A 25,000-nucleotide genomic window follows, 5' to 3' on the forward strand; every position below is an offset into this window, starting at 1 on the left:
ACACACACACACACACACACACACACACACACACACACACACACACACAGAGTACATCCATACAACGTAAAACAAAAATATCTAAAGCAATTTTACGAATGAAAAAAAAACAACAAAACACACACACACACACACACACACACACACACACACACACACACACACACAATTTTTAATAGATAACTGCTGGACAAACTATCTGTGGGGACGTTCTTGACTGTGACCGAAAATCAGTAAGCAAAGAGTTGTTGATGGGTTGGTGGTGACAGATCGGAAGTGGGCAAGGGTGAAGTCGTGGAAGTGGCTCTGATGTGTTTGCCCGTCTCTTGCCCTGTGACTGTCAGTGTTGGCACTGAGGGTACCACTGCCGCCACCCACCCCTCTCCGTGTACTTGTGGCCGTGGTATCTGGGTGTGGGTGGATGGGTGGATGCACTGAAGTGAAGGAAGGAGGGAGGAAGTGGAGGAAAGAAGGAAGGGAAATAGAGAGAGGGAGAGAGAGAGGGGGGAAGTGAGAGAGAGAGACAGACAGATAGACAGACCGAGAGAGAGAGAGAGGGGCGAGGTGGTTAAGAAACAATAACTCTTGACAGCTAACATAATATATTCAAGAACTCCATTATGTATACATGGCTTAAGTTAATAAACGCTGTAAAATCAGCCCTTTTAGAGTACTGTCGTCCATAAGAAGAAAATCCATATGCATTTGCTTTATATGAACCTGTCCTTTATTACTCTCCAGTCCAGCCGGTATTTGTAGTACACCCACTGTCTTCTGCCGTACCTTCTGGTGACATGTATTGATACATTTTGTCATAAAGATCAACTAATGTCACAAAGACTGCTCTGGTATCATGCGTTCCCACGAGGCGTCTATTAAGTAACTGATTTGGACAATGGATATCTATGGAAACTGTCCGTTCTCTATTCTACGTTTTCCTTGCACCTCTTCCGGTGGGATGTCGTTGGTGTCTTCCGGTGATAACAGGATTTACGTTTTCTGGAAAATTTGACTCTCTGTCATCTCTCCCTTTCTACCTTCAGGTCCATTGATTTCCCAGCCTCCTGATCCCCTCCTCCCACCTTTATCACATACACACACACACGCGCGCGCGCGCTCACAGACACACATACACAACCACCCCTGGCTCCCCCCCACACACACAGATATGCACCCTCTCCCCCCTCCCCCCCCCCCCCCCCCGCCCCCCCACAACAGAAAGCTATTACTTTGCCATGCTTGTCCTGTGATGAGGAAAACTGGGACTATCTGATTCAATAGCATGACTCAAAATCATGATCATACGCATGCAATCAGGTGTAAACGTTGCATGGAGAGACATGCTTCTGCATGGACCTGAATTTGTGTGTAATGTTCCGTCTCCTCACTTATCTGTTTCATTTTTTTTTTTTAAGCACTTTTATTTTCGACATTTTTTTTTTTGGGGGGGGGGGGTGAGGGGGGGGGTCATTTTTATTTTAATTTGTTTTTTTAACCGTGGGTTGTAATCTGGAAATAATAAATTAAGCGGAATGGCTGGCTCCTGTATTGCTAGCACGGCCCCCATTAGCTGTCTTAAAGACTTTAGTGGTGTACAGTGGTGTGGTCCAATATATCGTCGGGTTGAATGGCTGTGCGTTTCCGGCTTTGTTTGTTTAGGGCCTGCTGTGTGGGGTTGTGATGGCTTTGTTTATAACGGGCTTCCACGCCAGAGTTGTCTGCCTCGCTGGGCTATAAACAAGCTATACACTGTGTTGATCGCCAGGCAACGGGCACCATGGCCGAGTGGTTAAGAGCGTTGGAAATCACAGGGAATGTCCTGGGTTCGAATCCATATGGGTGGAGTACAGGTTTCGTTGTTGGTCAATTTAATAATGTGGTGGTATGTCAATGTCTTTGTGTCGATGTAAACACACATGCAATAATATCAGACTGATAGAGTTAAAGTTAAAAGTTAAAGATTCTGCCACCCATGTCAGCATTAGGTGAGTTATGGGAACGCCAGCATACCCAGCTTGCACACCAGCCCCAGAGAACGGACTGTGTCTGCATAAATGACTGGGTACTATACCCCACTCTTCGGAAAAGTGTGAACGTGGCAAATGCAGTCCACGAGTACAGAAAGTATTTGAACTATAGAAATAAGTAAACTTTGTTTCCTGGATCAACTTCCACAATGGAAAGTGTTCGTGTCCTAAACTTTTTTTTGTGGGGGTAAGGGGTGAATTGAGCTAAAAACAACAACAAACAAACAAACAAAACAAAAGCAAAAAACAACAACAAAAAAACTATTTAAAAAAACTTACGAAAAAACAACAAAATAAAACCAAACGCCCCCTTCCAGAACTTAAAAAACAAACAACAAAACCCCGCCAAACCACCAAATGATCAACTGACAGCGTCATTTCACAAGGAAAAAGAATCCCTGCTTTTTCCTCTTTCGGTTTGTGTTTGTTTTTGTTTTTGTTCCTGCTACACAAGCCAGAACGTACGTTTGTATGCGTACGGCGTGCGCGCGCGCGGCACAACAGACCCTGCGCCGTCTCCGGACTTCCACCCGGCCTTCTACGGGTGTCAGGGCGCTGAAGTGGGGTACGGGTGGCGGATAAGCCCCATTCAAGTGTCAGAACACTGATCCCGGGTGGCAAGAGACCGGCCGATACGAACACCGGACTGGCGAGGGTGATTATTTATGTGGGTAGCTTGTCCTTAACGGTGTTCTGTCGTAGTCCTTATATATAGGTTGTGCGTAGTTCATGTGGGTAGCTTGTCCTTAACGGGGTTCTGTCGTAGTCCTTATATATAGGTTGTGCGTAGTTCATGTGGGTAGCTTGTCCTTAACGGGGTTCTGTCGTAGTCCTTATAAATAGGTTGTGCGTAGTTTATGTGGGTAGCTTGTCCTTAACGGTGTTCTGTCGTAGTCCTTATAAATAGGTTGTGCGTAGTTCATGTGGGTAGCTTGTCCTTAACGGTGTTCTGTCGTAGTCCTTATAAATAGGTTGTGCGTACTTTATGTGGGTAGCTTGTCCTTAACGGTGTTCTGTCGTAGTCCTTATAAATAGGTTGTGCGTAGTTCATGTGGGTAGCTTGTCCTTAACGGGGTTCTGTCGTAGTCCTTATAAATAGGTTGTGCGTAGTTTATGTGGGTAGCTTGTCCTTAACGGGGTTCTGTCATAGTCCTTATATATAGGTTGTGCGTAGTTCATGTGGGTAGCTTGTCCTTAACAGTGTTCTGTCTTAGTCCTTATATATAGGTTGTGCGTAGTTTATGTGGGTAGCTTGTCCTTAACGGGGTTCTGTCATAGTCCTTATATATAGGTTGTGCGTAGTTCATGTGGGTAGCTTGTCCTGAACGGTGTTCTGTCGTAGTCCTTATAAATAGGTTGTGCGTAGTTTATGTGGGTAGCTTGTCCTGAACGGTGTTCTGTCGTAGTCCTTATATATAGGTTGTGCGTAGTTCATGTGGGTAGCTTGTCCTTAACGGTGTTCTGTCGTAGTCCTTATATATAGGTTGTGCGTAGTTCATGTGGGTAGCTTGTCCTTAACGGTGTTCTGTCGTAGTCCTTATATATAGGTTGTGCGTAGTTCATGTGGGTAGCTTGTCCTTGACGGTGTTCTGTCGTAGTCCTTATAAATAGGTTGTGCGTAGTTCATGTGGGTAGCTTGTCCTTAACGGTGTTCTGTCGTAGTCCTTATAAATAGGTTGTGCGTCCTTTATGTGAGTAGCTTGTCCTTAACGGGGTTCTGTCATAGTCCTTATATATAGGTTGTGCATAGTTCATGTGGGTAGCTTGTCCTGAACGGGGTTCTGTCGTAGTCCTTATATATAGGTTGTGCGTAGTTTATGTGGGTAGCTTGTCCTTAACAGTGTTCTGTCTTAGTCCTTATATATAGGTTGTGCGTAGTTTATGTGGGTAGTTTGTCCTTAACGGGGTTCTGTCATGTCTTCGAGTTGCGTCATAATACAGCACCCCAATCCTTGTTTATCCTTATAAGTATATCAATGCACCGTGTTTCGTTTCATACATACATACATACATATATAAAATTTGTCCACATTATTTTGCCAAGGACAGCTCTGTACTGTCTTGCTGTCATGGGTTCATTTATACGTGCGTTAAGTTCACGCTGCCCTTGGCTTCTCGGTTTATTCCGGTCTCACCCGAAGGACTAGCACGCAGACCACCACTCAAGGCACTGTTCGTTCGTAATAGTGAAAGTCGAACCCGGCGTCCTGATAATTCTATGATCATTACTGGGCCAACCACTAACCCAGTGCAGGTAAACGGTAACATCGTTTTAGTGTTGCCCGTCAAAGGACACTTTCAGTTAAGGCCAACGGTACTGCTAGGATCTTTTTAAGTTAAAGCTCGTACCTTGTGGTTCCTCAACTCGAGAGTGTGTGTGTGTGTTTGTGTGTGTGTGGGGGGGGGGGAGGGGGGTTGGGGGGAGGGCAGGGGGTGAGGGGGGGGGAGCGTGGGGGGGGGGTTGTGGGTGACAGGAGATGGTGGCGTGGAGGAGGAGGAGGTCAGGAGGAAGGGGGGTGGGGGTGGGGGGGGGGATGTCTGGCAGAGGGTGCGAATCAATCACTGACTTGCAGCTCATGGCACTTCTCAGTTTGCTTTCCACTAAACTTACTTTCCCTCTTTCTGTGCTGCTGTGTTTATTTCTGTCTCCCTCTCTCTGTCTCTCTCTCATCTGCGCGCGTGAACTCTGTGTGTGTGTGTGTGTGTGTGTGTGTGTGTGGTTATCTTTGTTTATCTTTTGAAATGACCCTTGAAAAAAACCAGGATCGTTAAGCCTTACCATTTTCCCTTTCTTTTTATATGTCCAAAGATAATCACCACCCCTCTCCCACGAAACGAACCGTTTCTTTGATTATCGTCGTCCTGTGTTCAACTTAATAAAGGCAAGTCAGTTATGTCTCCTCTCCTACAAACCGCATTAAAGTGAAGCCAAACCTGACCTGCTACACGTTCATTGAGGCGAATTACTAGTGTGTAGTCCGTCACTAGAAAATATTTTTTTTTAAAGGACAACAAGCTGTCTTTTCGGTCTCTGTATGCATACTTATGTGCATATGCTCACAAACACGCGCACTCAAACACACATGCATACATGCGCGCGCACACACACACACACACACACACACACACACACACACACACACACACACACATGGCGTTCGCGCGCACCCACGTACTAACGAGTACACACACACACACATTTACGTGCGCAATCGCGCATACATACGCACACGCGCGCGCGAGCGCACGCACACACTCACGCGTGCAATCACACACACACACACACACACACACACACACACACACACCTTTCGACCCTTCGTGCCACTCACTCTCTATTCAGTCAAAGCTGAGTGAAGAGCTTCAAGCGCCATCGACAACAACAACGCCGACAAGTGGACAAGAGTCTGTTCTCAGGGCTCTGTGTGCTCACTTGACTGTTCAGGGTTTGAGAGGAGGGAGCTTTGTTTTTTTCTTCTCAGGGCCTCTTGACATCACGACGTTTCTTTGCTGTGGTTTGTCGCTCCCTGCCGGCACTTAGCATCCATTACTGGTCACCTGTCTTTCTATTCACGAAGAATTAAAGATAGGTAGGTCGACAGATAGATGGTAGTAGAGAGGAGATAGGCGAGGCGTGCGTGTATGTACTTACTCACCTGCGTGCGCGCGGGCACACACACACACACACACACACACAAAAGAAAAAAAAAGCACGCACGTACAGAAAAAGAAGAGAGAAAGAAAGATAGGGGTAGGGTAATCATGACAACTGTGACAGTGTGTGTAGCATGTGCTGATACCTGCATGTGCCAATGTTGATATTGTGTGTGTGTGTGTGTGTGTGTGTGTGTGTGTGTGTGTGTGTGTGTGTGTGTGTTGGTATGAATGCATGACCAGGAAGGTGCGTTGTGTGGAAGGAGAACTGCACGTGAATGATTCACTTGTGATTAGGTGTCTTTGTAAAGTGAGTATTTGGAAACTGATGTTGTGAATGCAGTCTGAAAGTAAGGTCAGATCTGGCCATGCTTCGGGGCAGTTAAGAGACAGAAAGAAGTGAGTAATCCTTCCAGCATCTGTTTGCGTGAATGCGAGAGAAGAAAGAGAAAGAACGTGAGCAACGCACTACCAGCACCAACACACAACGCTCCATGCGCGTAGTTCATTTCGTTTGAAAATAAAATTCGCAGAAGGGTAAAAAAACAGAAAATCTCGTATATAGGATAAGCTTATATGCACTCCATAAAGAGTTAAATTGTTTTTTTCAATTTGTCATGATGGTTTTTCTGCCTGTGTTATGTTTTGTCGAAAATGTACTGAATGCTGTGTTTTCTACCAAAGATGGGTTGTTGTTTTTAACATATTGTGCCGTGGCTTTTTTTTCTCTTTCTACTTTGTGTTTTCAGTAATGCTTGCTGTCTTCTTCGGATTATATATATATATATATATATGTGTGTGTGTGTGTGTGTGTGTGTGTGTGTGCGTGTGTGTGTGTGTTTGTGATAAAGCTATAGAAATAACGTTTAACGCAACAATCTAGGATAGTGTAAGTAATTCGTTTTGTTGAAATCGTTCAATGAAAGCAACACAGTACAAAATAAATATATTTCTAACACCGTATTATGAATGAATTTCAAAACTGGAAAGCTTGCTACATGTCAACCGCTATTGAAACCTCTCTGTCACAAAACTGAATGGATACTTCATTTTATAATGTTATTTCATTTTATCATTTTGGTCGAAGTCTTTTTCATTAGTTTATTTGTGTTTTGATGGGTTGTCAGCATTCAGGTTTCCTGTAAACATGATTAATTTTTATATCAATTGATCTGAATTTGGGACGTGGAGTGAACGCGGTTGTGGGTAATTATTACCGTTATATTTGAAAGCTGCTATTCTCTGGCCAGTCTTACCTCCCTTGTTAATATCCTCCCGGACTGAAATGAATCTAGGATTTTGGGGTGTCACATTTTACCTACACCAGCTGATAAGACAGACAGCACGTGTGAACAGATCATATCGGCATAAACGATTTTCTGTGATTAAATTATGGCAGGATGTGAACGGTCTGTTTTTCACGTCTTTTTCTTCCTTTATCTCCAATGTAATTTCGGTATCCACCACATATTAAGATGTCAGCGACTGTATTTTTGTCTGTGTTTTGGGATATTCCATTATTTGGCTTTTCTGAAAGGGATGACGTAACAATATTCGTGTAATCGAAACTGAATCTTAGGTAAGCAAGTTGGAAGTCATGATATATTGGTAAGAGGTGGGTGGGTCGCTCTGTGGCTTGAAATTCAGTATTTACTTGAATTTGTGCCCCCCTCAACTCCCCCACCCCCCGCGCGCCCATCCTCTCTCTACCCCCTTACAACACATGCTCTTTCACACACACACACACACACACACACACACACACACACACACACACATTGTGCCTGTGTGTCTGTCCCTCTGTCTTTCTCTTTTCAGGGGTCGGGGGAGGGGGGGGAGGGGAGGGGGCGGCGAAGAGAGAGAAGACACGTGGGAGAAACAGAGCAGGCAGGAAGTGATAGAGACGAGGGGTGTGGTGGAGATAGGCAGACACTGTCATCCCAAACTCATCCATGTGAAATACTGAAAAAAAAACCGAAAGGACATCCAGCCAGGCAGACAGACACGAACCGACATTCCTTGCGAGTCCCGTGTCACATTCTTTCGAGCAATAATACTAATGCTGAGAAGTGGCAGGTGTCACAGTGAGAGCACTCACCGGCAGGGCTTCTTCTGCCCCTACACACTGTTGGCCACGTGAGTCCTGCTGAGTCACTGTGACTGACCGGTGGTGGTGGACGTGCGCGATAACAGGTGGGTGGTGTGGTCAGCACTGTGACTGTGTCACACCGCTTGAAGGGGGGAGGGGTTGGGGGGGAGAGGGGGGGCACTTCCATCATTCTCTGCTGCTGTGCGCTCCTGGCGTTCCTTTACTGACTGGCTGGCTTTCCTGAGCTGACCTCACCTCACCCCCTTCCACACTTTTTATGTGCCCTCTTCTGGGAGTAGGGTCTCTTACTTCCTGGTCATTCATTTCCTGTGTAGAACAACAGCAACAACAGAACTGATGATGACGACGACGACAACAACAATAAGAACAATGATGATGGTGATGATGATGATGAGATCAATAATAATGATGATACTGACGATGATGATACTACTCCTGCTGCTGCAAGTTCTACTAGTAATGATGATGATGATGATGATAATAATAATAATAATAACGCATTTCGACAACGCTCATAGCTTCCGTGCAGGGAGCACATGGCATTTATAACAACAATAACAAAAACATGATTCAGTGCAAAGCCTTACAGCCCCTGCCCCCACTTACATGTATGTATGTAAGTGTGTCTGGCTGTCTGTCTGTCTGTCTGAGCACTTGAACGCGCACGCTCCGCTCCCGAGTTATCGCCCCGCTCTCATTGCGCTGAATAAAACAAAAACGAGAGAAAAACAGACCTTTCCGTAGGAGTAAAGCCGAAAAACTCACGATGAGTGACGTGATGTGGTGTACGTGAACATCAGGAAACTTCCCAGACAGGCAACAACAGACCAGGAAAAGACGCACGCTAGCGGAATGGCCCAGTGATAGGGAACTTACGCTTGGCCGTACGGCATGAACAATGACGAACGTTCTACTAAGTACCAGAGTGCCAAGAAACCCCCCCCCCCTTTCATAGAAATAGGAACTACTGTTGGGGTCCTGTCACTCAAGAACCATTTTGAACCATTTTGTCAGTCACGCAGTCAGTCGCTGGTCCAAGTCATCTCCACCACCCTGCCCCCTTACCACCACCTCCCAGTCTCTTTACCCCCACCACACAACACCCCTGCCACCCACACCACTAGGCCGACTACCACCCAACCCCAGTTCCCCCTCCCGCCGGTCCCCTCAGCGGTATTGGCAATAGGTGAGGTTCCCCAGGCAGTAGTTGCGCAGCCTGACAACGCTACCTGGCTGTGTTACGGTGGAGGTGGTAGTTATTAATTATTTTTCCTTTCCCACCCGCCGACAGACAGCAGTTACTGCCAGTCTCTCCGGGACCACCCCCTTCCCCCCACCCCCACCCCCCACTCCCCGCCCTCACTTTCCTTGTTGTATGGTTGTAGGCTGTGTTTGTGTCCCCCGTCTGACGGTGTTGCGCTGAACATGTTTTAATTTCTTCCCATTTACTTCAGGTGGCAGTCTTTGTATGATTCTGTATTGGACTGCGAAGGGATTAGGAAAGTGTGTGCGTGCGTGCGTGTGTGTGTGTGTGTGTGTGTGTGTGTGTGTGTGTGTGTGTGTGTGTGTGTGTGTGTGTGTGTGTGTGTGTGTGTGTGTGACAGAGAGAGAGAGAGAGAGAGAGAGAGAGAGAGATGGAACACAACGATGGCGAAATTCAACTTAAAACAAAGATGAATTCAACACAACCATCAGCTTTACAGAACCATCAATCACGAGTAGTTGTTTTATGAAAGCACCATTGATCCAGTGTATTAAAACGAGAAGTGGTGAAGAACTATATATAAAAAAAGAAGACTTACAACATATATAAAGAACAAGTCGGAAAATATAACAGAGGTTCTAGTACCGATCAATGCACTGTTACAGCACTGTACCTACAGTCAGTCTGTCGCGGACCTCTCGCTCCTCCCGATCTCCCGCCCTTAATCCCGTCCCTCCGCACACCTCTAAGTCCCGGCACTGGTGATACCAGCAGATATAGTAAAGCCCATATGGATTCTTTCCAGCTCGTTGACACCCCCTCGAAGAATAGAAAGCGACACCAGCTGACCTGGATCCTGTGTAATTTCCTGTCCGTCGTGGCAGTTTATTTACCGCCAATGTTAATCGTCTATTTCATGTAAGCCTAGTAAAATGAGGCACCGTGGACTTCGATCTGATCCAGTTTTCACCAGTGATGAGTTCCAAGCCCCGTTTTGGCAACTGTGTTGTGTCCTGTGGGAAGGTATTTTACTCTGGTTTTTCTCACTCCACCCAGGTGTGAATGGGTACCTGACTTCGGTTGGAAGGTTAAAAACGTCGGAAGGACAGGATTGTAGCCCGCTTTCTTGTCCCTTGCCCCAGACACAGTGCCCCGATGGCCGTAAAATGCTATAGGATCTTTTAACCTTTAACCAGTAAATCCCCATTTCTCCTGATCTCTGCGTGGCGAATAACGACGGACATGTACTTCTTCCCACAGTTTGGTAAACCACACATCGGTTGAAACCACCCTTTCTTATTCGTTTGTGACTCGGGTGCCACAATCCCCCTTTCCAACATTTGTGTTTACTGAGTTAGTACAATATTTCCAAGACACAAACCCAAGACATCTTGTTCAGACGGAGCCAACTTCACTCAGCAATTTCAATGTCGAGTTCGTTTTAATGAAAAGGCCTTGCAGATAGTCGTGTTGTTGTGCACATGTATTATCATGCTATCAGACGCCTAATGCGGATGAATAACACGGAAATTGTAATTTTCTTCTTTCTTCAGGAGTGATTGGGTGATTGTGTTTTGTGTCTGTTGTGTGTGATGTCTGTTTGGTGCAGTGTTCGAGTTGATTGTGCAGATTTTAAAATTGGTGGGAATATGCATGTGTTAACAGTTTGGGTAGTGAGACTGGATTCTGTTGGCGACAAATATTTTCGATGTGAGTTCCGATTCTTTACCCACTTAGTCATATTTATTACAATTATTTTATTCACACTTTCTTCTCCTCCGCTCCCTCTCTGTTCGTATTCTAGTTTAGGCTATTGACTATTGTTGTCTGTATAATTTATTTCAAAGTAATGTTTGATTCATTGGTTTTTTGCCTTTTCATGTATCATTGTAGTGTTTGGCCATCGTTCCCCCTTTCCAAAGTTTGGATCTGTGACAACCAAACAACACAAGACGTCTTCTTTGCTCGAATCCTTTGCCAGATTCCCAACGTAAAATAAGTTTTAGGTATCTCTGATGGGGGTACAGCAAAGTAAGCAAACAGACCTTGTTGATCATTTTTCATGCCAAAGTCTTATTGGCAGTGATCAATAAGGATATGATTATCTCTTTAAAAAAAAGAAAAAAAGGTCACATTGAAAACGGGTAATCTCGAGCCTGTGAAAGAGATGCACGCACCCCTTTTTGAAACCTCCCAAGCGTTAGATTGCCTACTAAAACCAACAACCAACCAACCAAACAAACAAACAAAAACAACAACAAAAAAGACATTCACTGAAAACATTACACTTGCAGTGGTGGTAAGCTGTTAGCTATAGGCACATAACTTTCAACTCTTTATTTTTCTGTTGACAGGAGCCAGTGTCACTGGTCGTTTTCTGAGACGCCCCGGATCAGCACGTGACTGACTGTGGCTGACCGTTACCTGTGGTGATCTCTGGACATGGTGAAGACTGCTGCTGTGCACTCACCATAGTACACCCTGGACTTCAACTGACAGCAGTGGATTCTGCCTAGTCTTTCTGGAACTCCAGATGATTGCACTGAAAACAATAATATACATGATATATAGATCCTTGTGTTGCACCACATCTGGATACTTCAGTTGCCTTGGCAAAGAACCATCGTCTTTGTCTTGAACCTGTGTATTCATTAAGTAGAGACGTCCACACGATTAAAAGCCGTGGAAGAAGTCCGAAAATCTTAATGAGAACATCTTCGTATTTCGCCTGACTTTCGTCATGGTATATACATCTTATTCTGGGAGTTTACGGTGTATTTCCATGTCCATACATACTCCCAGATAAGTGCACCCGTGTTCAAGAAGTGCGAAACACCCCACCCCCCACATCCCCCAGTCCAAACAGGCTGTCCACGTGATATAACCAGCGTGATGGCAGCAGCAGTGCACGCGGCACGCACGTCCCCTCCACGCCTTCAGACCCTGCACACTGCCATAGCACACCCACCCTCCCTCACCATGTCGCAGCCTTCCCAGTTCCATCCCCACGCCATGGACCACAAACAGTACTTACCTTTCGGTTACCCCGACCATCACCACTTCCCTTCTTTCCCTTTCCACCCGCTTCCTCCTCCCTCTCTTCCGCCTCCCCCCTCCCTCCCTGCAGCCCCCTACCAGGAGGAAGAGGAGGAGATGGAGGAGGACATCGACGAGGACGACATGAGTGACCTGGAGGAGGAGCTGCAGCAGGAGTTGTTGGCCTTCCGCAGCAGGCACGTGGAGCCCGATGTGACGCATGAGCTGCTGAGTTTTGCCGACAGGGTCAGTGCCGACATCCACAAGGTGTTCGGGAGGAAGAAAGGAGACGAGGACTCGTGCGACGTGTACGAGGACAAGTGGACGGTGACCAAGTCAGGGCGGGAGCTGTACTATGCGGACCTCCTGAGGATCGCTCAGGGCGATTACGGCGATCCCAAACCCTCCTCCAGCAAAGCGTCTGAAACCTCGCAACACAAGAACGCCGAAGTTTTAGAAGACAACAGGCATTCGTTTTCAGGAAGAGCGGACATGTCTGTAGGACTGGGTCCTCTGGACGAGCTGTTCCAGCAGGGGCTTCAGACCGGCAACAAACAGAAGAAGGTGCCCCACAACGGCGCCAGTAAACGACAAAGGGTGGACTCGGAGGCGGTCGGTACCCCTAAATCGGTACCCATGCACAAACGATCTTTCCCGGAATCTTTCTGGCAGGAACCAGCCATGGCCAGTCAGGTCGCAGGCAGCAGCGGCCTTGACCTTCCCGTGGCCACGTCAAGCGTCGTGCACAGTCTCAGTTCCGGCACGCTGCCAGACTTCAGCGATCTGATGGACAGCTGGAACGGGGACCAGGCACAGCTGCAACAGCAGCACACGCTGCACACACTGCAGCATCCTTTGCATCAGCAGCAGCAACAGCAGCGTGCATCTGTATTCGATACCACTGATCCCGCCAGAAAGCGGAGGTTGTGACGAAAGCTGTCATCGTACAAGAAAAGGAGACTCTATACACACTTTGCTTTGCCTACAGGAGACAGGGACAGCAAAGATAAATGGCGAATTATGAGGAACATTGACATGAATGTTACATTCTCTTTCACTGCCATATGTCTCTCTGCAGTTGTTGGTGAGACTTTAAAAGTGTCAGGGTGGTCTGCAGGCACACCCGGTCTGTGCTGACGATTTGCTGAAAATGGTGATATAAGGTATCATATCTTCGGGAAAAAGCCACATCAATTTATCTATATCCCGGTTATAGATTGTCTTATTGTGTTCAGGAAAGTCATAGTTTTATTGTATTTTTAAAAGATCTCTGGAACATGTCTTTTGATTTGATGTTCGACATGTGCATCAATTGAATTTATATTAACTTTTTAAGTGTTCTGTTTGTACGTTGGTGAAAAATTGTTATCAACTCGTGAGCATCATATTCATTAAAACATGTCCATGGGTTGGAGATACGTATTATGCGCTGAATGCCAAATCGTGCGGCTGCTGACTGCGTGTTTGTGAACGCGTGAGTGAGTGAGTGTGTGTGTGTGTGTGTGTGTGTGTGTGTGTGTGTGTGTGTGTGTTGTGCGTGGGTGCGTGCGTGCGTGTCTTAAATTGTATGTTCGGAATGTGTCCTTAACGTTAACCAGTGACACAGAGGAAGGAGGAACTATCGTTTCGAATTCTCTCGTGTTTTTTGTTGGTTTTGTGTGTGTGTGTGTGTGTGTGTGTGTGTGTGTGTTTTGTGTGTGTTTTTTTTAAAATTTTTGTATACATCTCATTATAAATTCATTTGTTTCCTCGTCCTTTTTTTTTTTAAACTGACTGCACGAAATGTTTTGAAGTGCCATGTCGGATACGACCTTTGCTTATCAGACGCGCGTGGATGTGTGTGTGTGTGTGTGTGTGTGTGTGTGTGTGTGCGTGCGCGCTTGAGCGCTTTCTATGTATGGGCATAAGGAATGAAAAAAAAAAACGGAGGAAAAAAACAACAAGACAACCAAACAAACAGTGGCAGCGATAAAGTCGTGAACATTGAGAAGTGACATAGAGATTGAGACGTAGATGTAGAGAAGACTGAACCGTGTGTAGATATGGTCTTCTACAACCTGGAAACCTTTGTTGTGTAATCTGCAACATTTGGACATTTCAAGAAAACATATTACATGTTTGTTTTGTTTTTTAATATGATCGTTTGTTAAGCCGGTGCTTATGAACACGTTTTTAAGAAAAAAATATATTTCGGAGAAGCTGTGTGTGTGTGTGTGTGTGTCAGAGAGAGAGTGAGAACCATTTTTTTACGTGAACAATAGACTAGTCTGACCTGCCATAGTCGGTGCTTTTTGTGTACAACGTTTCTGTAAACAGGGTAATACATGTAATGCCTTCTGATGACACAGATCTACTGATTCAACCATAATATGTAAATGATCATTGTATTGCACTGTTGGCTGTATGATACACAAGTATATTATGAAAGTAATCCTCCATCCCCAACTGCGGAGATGCGAGCACAAAGTCGGAGCTGGACAGATCTGAATAAATCATGCCAAGTGGGACTTCGTTCTTGCAAGGCATTTTATAATTTTTAAAAAAAAAGAAGCTTCTATTCCTCTTCTTCTAACTGTTATTATTATCATTAAGAGTATCCTTTACATATAATCACTATGAAACAAAAATATTTATTTATTATTTTGCTCATATTATGTATTACGTTTGTGCAATTCCACACTAGTTAGATGTCATATTGTTCCTGAATTGTCAATAAAAATGGAAAAGAAGATCTTTTCGAGTGATAATTTGTCTGCCTACAACTGTGGTTATTCCCTCTGTCCAACTGAACACTGTATGCGGGTATAACACACACACACACACACACACACACACACACACACACACACACACACAGAAATCGATCAATCAATGAGAAGATACAGGACATAGAATTGTAAGTCAGTCACATATTATCAACGTCCACCCCCCACCCCCCCACCCCCCACCAACGCACAAACAAACGAGCGAACTTTGTAACTTACAAAGGGTCACTGACTGACTAGGATATCGATGAGCCACCATGGGTAAAGTCCAGCCCAGAAGACCTCTACAAATGGAGTGTCACTGAGCGACAGCCGTCTGATGGACAGACATTTATACAGGGTTCACAAAAAGTCAAGTACCGTATTTGGGGCAAAGGTGAAGGGATGCTGGATTTCCGGCAAACAGCTATGTATGCAGCCAATGAAATAAGCACCACCACAGGTACTTTCTTGCATGTGTACTTCCATTTTGTACGATGAAAAAGCAAACAAAAACAAAACAACTCCCACCTCCCCCCAAAAAGCCATCGTTTATAGACTACCTATCAACTGTTCACGTGAACCCTCTCTTTATTTAAGTGAGATAACTCCAAACTTTCCTTTCGTGCATTGTCTGTCTGTTGCCATACAGAATTTATTGCAGTTACTGCAGCTGCAGTAGAAATTGCAGAAACAGCAGTGGCATATTTACACATTAAAAAAAACCCTGTAAATTCTTTTCAAACGTGTTCAGAAATTATCATTTCAAGTTCTTTCCGGTTCGTCACTATAGGGTACTCCCTTAGTGTCAGAATGCTACAACAGTTCTTTTCCTTAAAAAGAGCAACACAAACGCAAAACAAAAGCATCGCGCTATAGAACCTTCGTATTTGTTCTGGACAAACGAAGTTATCGGCAGCGATAAGCATAAACGAGCGATCTTCCCATTCCATGATCCATCAAGAATAACACTCACGCACGCCCTGTCACCACAAGGTACACAACACTGTCTCGGGAACAAGAGAGTTCTCTCCCAAAAGGCCGATAACCCGCAGAGTGTCATCTTGAAAGTTATCGGAGTTATTCTTGCACGTGCGGCTGTCTGGAGAGAGTTGTGAGGCGAAGTGTTGCTGGATAAGGATAAAGGGGGGTGGCGAGGGATGGATCAGCACAAACAGACGATAGTCGCTCAGAGGTTCGTGACGGAGTGCTTTGTCACCTGCTGAACGCACTGTCCTCTCAGCTGACGGGAGACGTGCGAACAGATCAAGTAAAAAGAGGTTGGGTGCCGTGTAGTGAAGATGTCTTCCATCACCTCTGTGGTGACGTGACGTACTGAAGGAGATAAGATAGATGTGCGCTCTTCAAAGTGTTGTGCGCGCGCGCGTGTGTGTGTGGGTCTAGAAGGAAGATTCGATCTGTGTGGTCTGTTTTCAGTCAGTCTATATACATTAATAGTCATTCATCATTATAATGAAAACAGATCATTGTTATCATACCCTTGACTGTTAAAAAACACACGAGTATTTTGATATAAAATCCAGTACTTGTTACAAAGAGAGCGTGTGTGGGTGCGTAGACCACACACACACACACACACACACACACACACACACACACACACACACACGCACGCACACACACACTGATACACACACACACACACACACACACACACACACACACACACACACACACACACACTGATGGTTAAGGGTAGAAAGCTGCTGGGTTTTTTTTTTCTCTGAGCTCTAGATATCTATATACTGGACATACTAGTCTATGGCCAACTCCTGGCTGACGTCAATACTCTTCAGCCCCAACTGAGATAAAAACACGTAAAAGGATCCTTTTCTCCATGTCATGTTGGTGGGTTATGAGAACGAAAGTTTGCCCAGCATGCACATTTCATTAAACAAAGATAGCTGCCTAGGTGGAAGGTTGACCGAGGACAGGTAGGTACACCTGAATGCTCGCTCTCAGGTAAAAGCGTCATACTCGTAAACTTCAATGCACGAGTAGAAAAGAGAAAATGGAGTCGCAGTCTACGAAAGCAGAAAAGGAATCCGTGATACCAAATAATCAGTGCTTGAGATTGTCTTACAGCTGGTTTGGCGGCACTCGGGCAATGGAAAAGCTACAGTTGGCCGGACTTCACATCTCGAAGACTAATAGATCAACTTCACTCAAATAAATCAACCTCATACCCATCCACTCTCGAGCAATGCTGCTAAAATACATCTTGTCAAAGAACATCGACAGCCACTGGCTGTTTCGATGGTCTTTACTTCACCAGTTGTCTGTTGACAGAAACAAAAGTTTATTCGAACATAAAACGTCGACAGATGCGCAATATAATTATTAGACATGTACAGATAGAGTCAGAACAAGCTAGAGGCTTCCAGCGTGTTAACAATGCAGAAATGTAAACATCATGCGTGTTGACATCAGGGAGAGCGACCATCGAATTTAGAAAGATGAAATAATGAGACGCCAGTCAGGACAGTCTAGTCCTGTGCCATAATGGGACATTGCTCTGAAAAAAACAAAAGTGTCATAGCGTCGACTATGTACACAACGAAATCAGAGTGAAAATATGTCTGTCTTCAACCTGTTTATTGTTACGACACCATTGCCATAATCAGAATGAATTCGGGTTGCCTAGACAAAAACGATCAAACACGGTGCATAGCACTGTAAAATAGACGACGTTTGGATAATTCGATGATGAACACACGCAATTCTAAATGAACACCAAACTGTCGTCAATGACAGCAGGTTGCTTTGTCCAACATACACACTGCGGGACAGATAACATGAAAAGCGGATCCAGACTTGTTATCTAAAACTGTTGTTGGAGGATAGGATGGCACCTGTGGAGTCAGTATGCCCTGGTCCAGTGGGCTATTGTTTCTTTTTCATGGGTCGCAGGTTCCTACAGACTGGAAATGGAGATAAACTCTCAATAACACTGCTGCTGCCACGAGGTCAATTGAAAGATTGACTGAAGCATCTTACAGTCGTGAGAACAAATGGTGAGATCAGGCTCAATGGACCTATCTGCTCACATGATACTGACTGACAGCGCATGTGTGTCTGCCACAAAAGCTGGGAGATAGCAGAAAGTCGCCACTTTCGATTTGGTGAATAAGGTTGCTTGCCTTGACCATTCTGTTCCTAAGACATTTCTTGATAAATGATTCTACTGTTCGGGGAGAAAGGTGTGTTGATGTAGTCAAGTATCGTTCTTGAGGGTTCAATTTGTCACTCTCTCAAACACACGTTCACACACACACACACACACACACACACACACACACACACACATACACATGCGCGCGCGCAAAGGAAAATAGATAATGAAAAACGAAGAAAGAGAAAGACTAAATGAGAACATTTCAACGTTTGTGGCATTTTCTGGGGGTGGGTGGATGCGAAGATAGTTTTTAAACTAAATATGTAAAGTGCGAAAGTAACAACTTCAATCCAAGATGAAAGCTGTTTGATAACTGTTGCCCTTTTGTCCCATCAACAGGATGAATGAGACTGAGAATCAGAATTTATTTTTTATTCAGTGAGGCTAAATCCCCATTTGAAGGGGTTGTGAACTTCCACATGGAGTGATGGCCTTGAGGTAACGCGTCCACCTAGGAAGTGAGAGAATCTGATCGCAATGGTTCGAATCACGGTACAGTCGCCAATATTTTCTTTCCCTCCACTAGACCTTGAGTGCACGGTGGTCTGGACGCTAGTCATTCGGATGAGACGATAAACCGAGGTCCCGTGTGCAGCATGCACTTAGCGCACGTAAAAGAACCCACGGCAACAAAGGGTTGTCCCTGGCAAAATTCTGTAGAAAAATCCACTACGATGGAAAAAAACCCAATACAACTGCACGAAGGAAAAAATACAAAAAAATGGCTGGCGCTCTCAGTGTAGCGACGCGCTCTCCCTGGGGAGAGCAGCCCGAATTTCACACAGAGAAATCTGTTCTGACAAAAAAGAGAAATACAATACAATACAATAATTACACCGTAATTTTGCAACAAAAAGATATCGCAAATACAAATAAATCCAAATCTCATCTCCCCCCACCCTTCCACACACGCGCGTTATGAGAAAATTTCCACACACACACACACACACACACACACACACACACACACACACACACACACACACACACTGTATGTATATATGCACACATGCATACCAAGTGTGCACATAAACACATGCACGTGTATACATAAACCCATATACAAAATAATGTATATAAATATGCTAAATAATCATACATGTGAAACAAATGAGACTGAGAGAGAAAGACACAGACAGAGACAGGCAGACAGAGGCAGAGTGGAGGGAGGGTAGAGAGAAAGAGGGAAAGTGATAGACGCCACTTAGCCTCTGAGTATACTTTAATCAGTATTTCTGAACTCATTTTCAAAATGGTACAGTATAGCACAGACATAAAATTCCATTTGAATAACCATACACAGTTGTGTGAAAATGTTCTCTTTTACAGCATTTTGAACATGCTAAATATTATACTAGCTTATTTAACTTTTCAGAGAAAACTCATATATATTCCTAATGACCGTTACAATTCGTTTTAGTTTATTTATTTAATTATTTATTTATTATTATTATTATTTTATCATTATTTTCATTACTACTACCTTTTTTTTAATATATCATAATTATTATTTATTTATTTATTTATGTAAGCTTATCTATATATATATATTTTTTTTTTCTCAAGGCCTGACTAAGCGCGTTGGGTTACACTGCTGGTCAGGCATCTGCTTGGCAGATGTGGTGTAGTGTATATGGATTTGTCCGAACGCAGTGACGCCTCCTTGAGCTACTGAAACTGAAACTTTAGTTCGGAATCACACTGGAATGTTTCCATGCGCCCTCATCCACCAACCCTCCCAGTAACACTCGTACGCACGCGCGCGCGCTCACACACATGCGCGCATATACATACACATACGCACTCACACCACGCGTCCGACGTGCACGCACACACACACAGGTGCATGGATGCACGCACACCTGCACAAATGCACGCACGCACACACGATCACGAACGCACTGTATGAACACACACATACACAACGCACACTCACACGCACACACACGAACATATACACACACACGCGCGCGTACACTCGAATATACAAATAACTCGCGTGTGTCGATAACCTTTTACGTTCCTGCACTACCGTGTCTGACGATCTTCCAGAAATGTAAAAACCAGTTTGGAACTGACTGATGAAACAGATCGCTGGGGAGTTCCGCGACCATCTTGGATCAGCTTGCGCATGCGCATCTAACATTTGCTCGAAATTCGAGCAATGCCAAAGGCGATCGACAAAAACAAAAGCAGCAAACATATGCTGTCCTCCATTTCTTCACTTGATAGCCTACATTGCTACAACCAAACTCTGGTCAATGAAGTGCCATTGCATGCACACACAAAAAGAGCTAAAAATCGGAAGAAAAAAAAAAGAAAGAAAAAAAAAAAAAGAAGTCTGCTGTTTCGCACGTTCTGCCTCTTGATCGCCTTTGTTGCTCGAAATTTCGGAGAGCCAGTCACCTTCGACAGCAGAGATCATGTGATGCGCCTCTATAAGTCATGTAAGCGCGGACATTCCAGACTACATGGCTAAGGGAGCGTGTGCAGGCCCGCTTTCATACGTCGGGGACTTTTCATCGCTTGCAGAGCGAGACGGAAACGGGTCATATGACGTCATGGGCAGCCCACAACCGAAACTAGCTTTTCTGGGTTTGCACTACCGTTCTTCTGATATTTTTTCGGCAGAGTTTGGTCACATCGTTTTCTTTGCACAGACTGTACCAAACAACGAAAACTATGTGCGTCAAAATGGTTTTCAGAGCTCAAGACATCTGCACTAGCATTTTAAAAGAAAGCAACACGGTAGGTTCAGTTCATTACTATACAGAAAAAAGTTATAAATTCATCCAATCGAGATTTGGCGTAAACAAATGACAGAAAATTGATCACGTAATCCATGAAATCTTTGCCTTGAAACGGAATATATATAATAGATCCCGTCGAGAGTTGTTCAAAAACAACGATCTCCCCTTCCCTCAATTTCACAAAGGCATGAAAAAGTATGCGTGCTGTGCAGTGGATAAAATGATGCTTCAAATTGATATTCGGTGTGTCAAAACTCTCCAACGTCGAAGCCAGATGAGGCTGTGTGTTGAATTTTACATAGATCAATTCGAATACTTAATGGCAGAGATCTGTTTTGACAAGAAACACACTCAAAGTAAACATAGAAGTTTAAAGCAAATAAGTGGTGAAATTATAAAACCAAATACAGCTTGTAAACTTGCAAACTCACCGAAATAGTTCAAAATCCTTTCGTCAGAACAGCGATTTCCACGACGAAAATTTAGCCTTTCGGTGACCTGGAAAAACCGGCAATGGAGACGCGCATGCACACGCGGTTCTCGCTAAAAAAAAAAACTGGGGAATCCCGACGAAAATCCGACGAAAGTGGGCCTGCACACTCTCCCTAAAGGAAGGGCACCCCAGTTAGATGTACATGTACTTAAATGTCCCTATTGTAAAGATTTGGTAGATTATATTGAACACTTTTTTTTTGATTGCCCAGTAACACACAACTTCTGGAAGTATATTGAACAAAAACTACTAACAGAAACAAGTGTCCACTTGAAACTGTCAGCATCAGATATCCTGTTTGGGATTGAAAATTCACCATATCTAAAAGGAAATTATGCGTATATCAATAATATAATATCAGTGGGTAAAATGTGTGTCAGTATCTATAAAAAGACCAAATCAGTCTTTCCCTTACAGGTTATTTTTGAACGAGACTTTGAAACAAGACGAATTCACATGGAAAAAAACACTTCCATCTACAAATAACGTCAAATGATCAAATGAGAAGTGAGAAAGAGACAAATATGCACACAGAAAGCACACCAGAGCATGAACACCCCCCCCCCCCGCCCCCTCAACCCCTCCCCACCCCCCAGACAAACCAAACAATCTTCCAACACTAAAGTTTTGCAACGTGATTGTCCATAAATGAAGAAACAGACAGACTTAGAATTGTGTATGAATGAAGGTGAAAAAACAACAACAACAAAAAAAAACAAAGAAAAACATAGATAAGTTTTGTACACTTAATTGTATGACTTGTACATTTTCCTTCAATATTATTGTAACAAGCCCAAAATCAGTGAGTGAAAAGTCGTATTTATTCCATAAACGCTATCGATTTATTTGGCATTGTGTGATTTATATACAAAATAAAACGGTGGTCGACCCAAGAAAGTCTGGGTAAAAAAAAAAGAAAAAAAAGAAAGATGTACATGGATGTAGGTGTGGGTAGAGGAGGATGGACATTGAACGGTACAGCATTTTGAATGAAATATAGAGGTCTGGTGGGAAAGAGAGAGATAGGGAGAGAGAGAGAGAGAGAGAGAGAGAGAGAGAGAGAGAGAGAGAGAGAGAGAGAACGTGGGCAACGGGCGGGGGCCTTGGAGAGCAATCGACTTGGTAGCTGTGAATAGAAGACTGGGTGGAAGTAAACTGGAAGCCTAACAATGGCGGGTATGGGTATAAGGGTGGGATGGAAAAGGCAGTGGTGGGGAGAAAATATAACAAAATTTATTGTTTTGATCGAACAAACATCACAGGAAATAGTTTCACATTTAAAAAATAAATTGTTACGACTCAGGGAAGGAAGGTGAGGGTTTTTTTTAAGATGGTAAAGGGAATAGTAAAGACCAAATGGAACGAATTGAAAAGAGGACTTGGGAAGGGTTAGAATGACTGATTCTGCTTTGAGATTGAAACGAAAACGGGGCAATCTGAAATGGGTGTATGTGGGTACAGTATAAGAAGTGGTACGTCCAATTCCCTTTCTGTACCCACCTGTAGGTGAAAAACGAGGAATCGGGGAAAAAATAAAGGAGATATATGGACATCAAAATTGCGATGCAAGAGGGAATTGACAATGAAAGCAGGGGAATGTGATTGGAACTGAAACGAGTGGAACTGGAACAGATGTGTGTAGATGTGGAAAGACTTAGGATGAAATTGAAAGGCAATAGGCAGGAAATTCAAGTAACTGTGACTGAATAAGAAAGAACGTGAGGGGGGAAGTATTAGGTACAAGAAGTATAGGCTGGTGGTAGTAGAAGGGAAAGGAATGCATGGGGATTGGAAAGCAGTAGTGTGGTGATGGAATTGAACCAGACTGACAAACAAGATTATTTTAGAACTTCGGGGAAAAACAAACAAAACAAACAAACATAAAAAAACGAGATCGGGGTGACAGTTTTTGAAAAAGGCGTATAAATAACGCAAGGAGAATGATTGGACGGAATGTTGTAATCAACTGTTGGTCCCACAAACAATTTGGTCTGGGGTGGAAACTGGACAAATTAAAATTGTTACATGTGTGAACAGCAGTGATACGCCCACCCCCTTCTTATACCCACGTGAGAGAGAAAAAATAGAAGCAGGAAAATTCAAAGAATCACGGGAACACGTGGGACCAGTGGTACATGAATTGGAATATGGAAGAGAACGACAGGGGGAGAGAAAATAAGGGGAAATTCTGAATCAGTAGAAACAAATGCAAAAGCATAATTGTTGGAGATGGAATACATAGATGTAGGTTCAGCAAGACTAGGATGATTAGCTCACTCAGGACGGCCAGTCCTCTCTTCTCCTCTACACAGACCCCTCGGATGTCCAGTGGGTGTCTCAATGATCCAACCTTTAGCTTCCGTCGTCAGAATTGTGGTATTCTTTGTCAACATTCACCTCTTCAGTATAAGAGCCTTCCGCTTGTAATATTTTGATGGTGGTAATTGGGGAGAAACGCTGTTAACGTCGTCTCTTTCGCCGTTCGTATGGAGAGAGAGTGGTATGGCAGTGGACTGAAATGAAATGGTAGGGTGGGAAAGGGAAAGACTGTAACAATGAAAGGGGTGGTGTAGAAATGGTTCGACATGCAAAGAAAGGGACAGGATTGGAAGTTTGAGAAATGAATAGAAAGTTTTCCATAAGCATGGATACGGCTCAGGGAAGGAGGGTGGGATGATTTTTGAAGAAAGCCAAATGCAACTAATGGAAGAGGAGAGGACTGGAGAAGGATTAGAACTGCTGAATCTGTTTTGAGATGGAATTGATGACGAAAGAGTTTGAAATGGGTATATGTAGGTATAACAAGTGGTGCGTCCATTCCCCTTTCTTTTCCCACCTATGGGAAAGCAACAACAACAACACTGAGACACACACACACACACACACACACACACACACACACACACACACACACACACACGCACGCACGCACACACACACACACACACACACACACACACACACACACACACAAACACCCCAACAACAACAAAAAATGGGGATGAGATATTTAGTGAAAGGATCAAGAGAACTTGTGAAACAATGGATGAATCAAATTACACTGTGGGAAAAGGAACCGATACAGAAAATAGAAGTAGGAATAGATGCATGTAGACGTGGAGTGTGAAACTGGATGGCAGACAGTTGGAAGGAAATTAAAGTAACTGCGAATGGAGGAGAAAGAATGCAGCAAGGAGGAAGGATTTGGTGCCGGACAATGGTAGACGGGAAGGTTGGAGTAAAGGGGGTTGAGAAAGGATTGATGAACTGATGGAAAATAGGTGATGGAACAATACCAAAGTGGCAAATGAAAGCTTTCGGTGATGGAACAATACCAAAGTGGCAAATGAAAGCTTTCGGTGATGGAAGAATACCAAAGTGGCAAATGAAAGCTTTCGGTGATGGAAGAATACCAAAGTGGTATATGAAAGCTTTCGGTGATGGAACAATACCAAAGTGGCAAATGAAAGCTTTCGGTGATGGAAGAATACCAAAGTGGCAAATGAAAGCTTTCGGTGATGGAACAATACCAAAGTGGCAAATGAAAGCTTTCGGCGATGGAACAATACCAAAGTGGTATATGAAAGCTTTCGGTGATGGAACAATACCAAAGTGGCAAATGAAAGCTTTCGGTGATGGAAGAATACCAAAGTGGCAAATGAAAGCTTTCGGTGATGGAACAATACCAAAGTGGCAAATGAAAGCTTTCGGCGATGGAACAATACCAAAGTGGCAAATGAAAGCTTTCGGTGATGGAACAATACCAAAGTGGCAAATGAAAGCTTT

At 44.1% G+C, this 25,000-nt stretch overlaps 1 protein-coding gene across 4 annotated transcripts in view; it reads left to right on the top strand.

Moving 5' to 3' along the window:
- Nucleotides 1-14,753, top strand: part of LOC143292445 (uncharacterized) — a 37,732-nt gene extending 22,979 nt beyond the window's left edge. For 3 of the 4 annotated variants that reach the window (XM_076602723.1, XM_076602722.1, XM_076602721.1), the window contains exon 2: nucleotides 11,350-14,753. In XM_076602723.1, coding sequence (XP_076458838.1) covers nucleotides 11,888-12,961 — 1,074 coding nt within the window. In that variant the 5' untranslated portion in view covers nucleotides 11,350-11,887 and the 3' untranslated portion in view covers nucleotides 12,962-14,753. Of the gene's footprint in view, nucleotides 1-7,757; nucleotides 7,875-11,349 lie in introns of all 4 variants that reach the window. The other variant, XM_076602725.1, reaches the window with a different exon arrangement.
- Nucleotides 14,754-25,000: the final 10,247 nt, after the last annotated feature.

The sequence above is a fragment of the Babylonia areolata genome, chromosome 18 (assembly GCF_041734735.1).
Source record: "Babylonia areolata isolate BAREFJ2019XMU chromosome 18, ASM4173473v1, whole genome shotgun sequence".
NCBI lineage: Eukaryota > Metazoa > Mollusca > Gastropoda > Neogastropoda > Buccinidae > Babylonia > Babylonia areolata.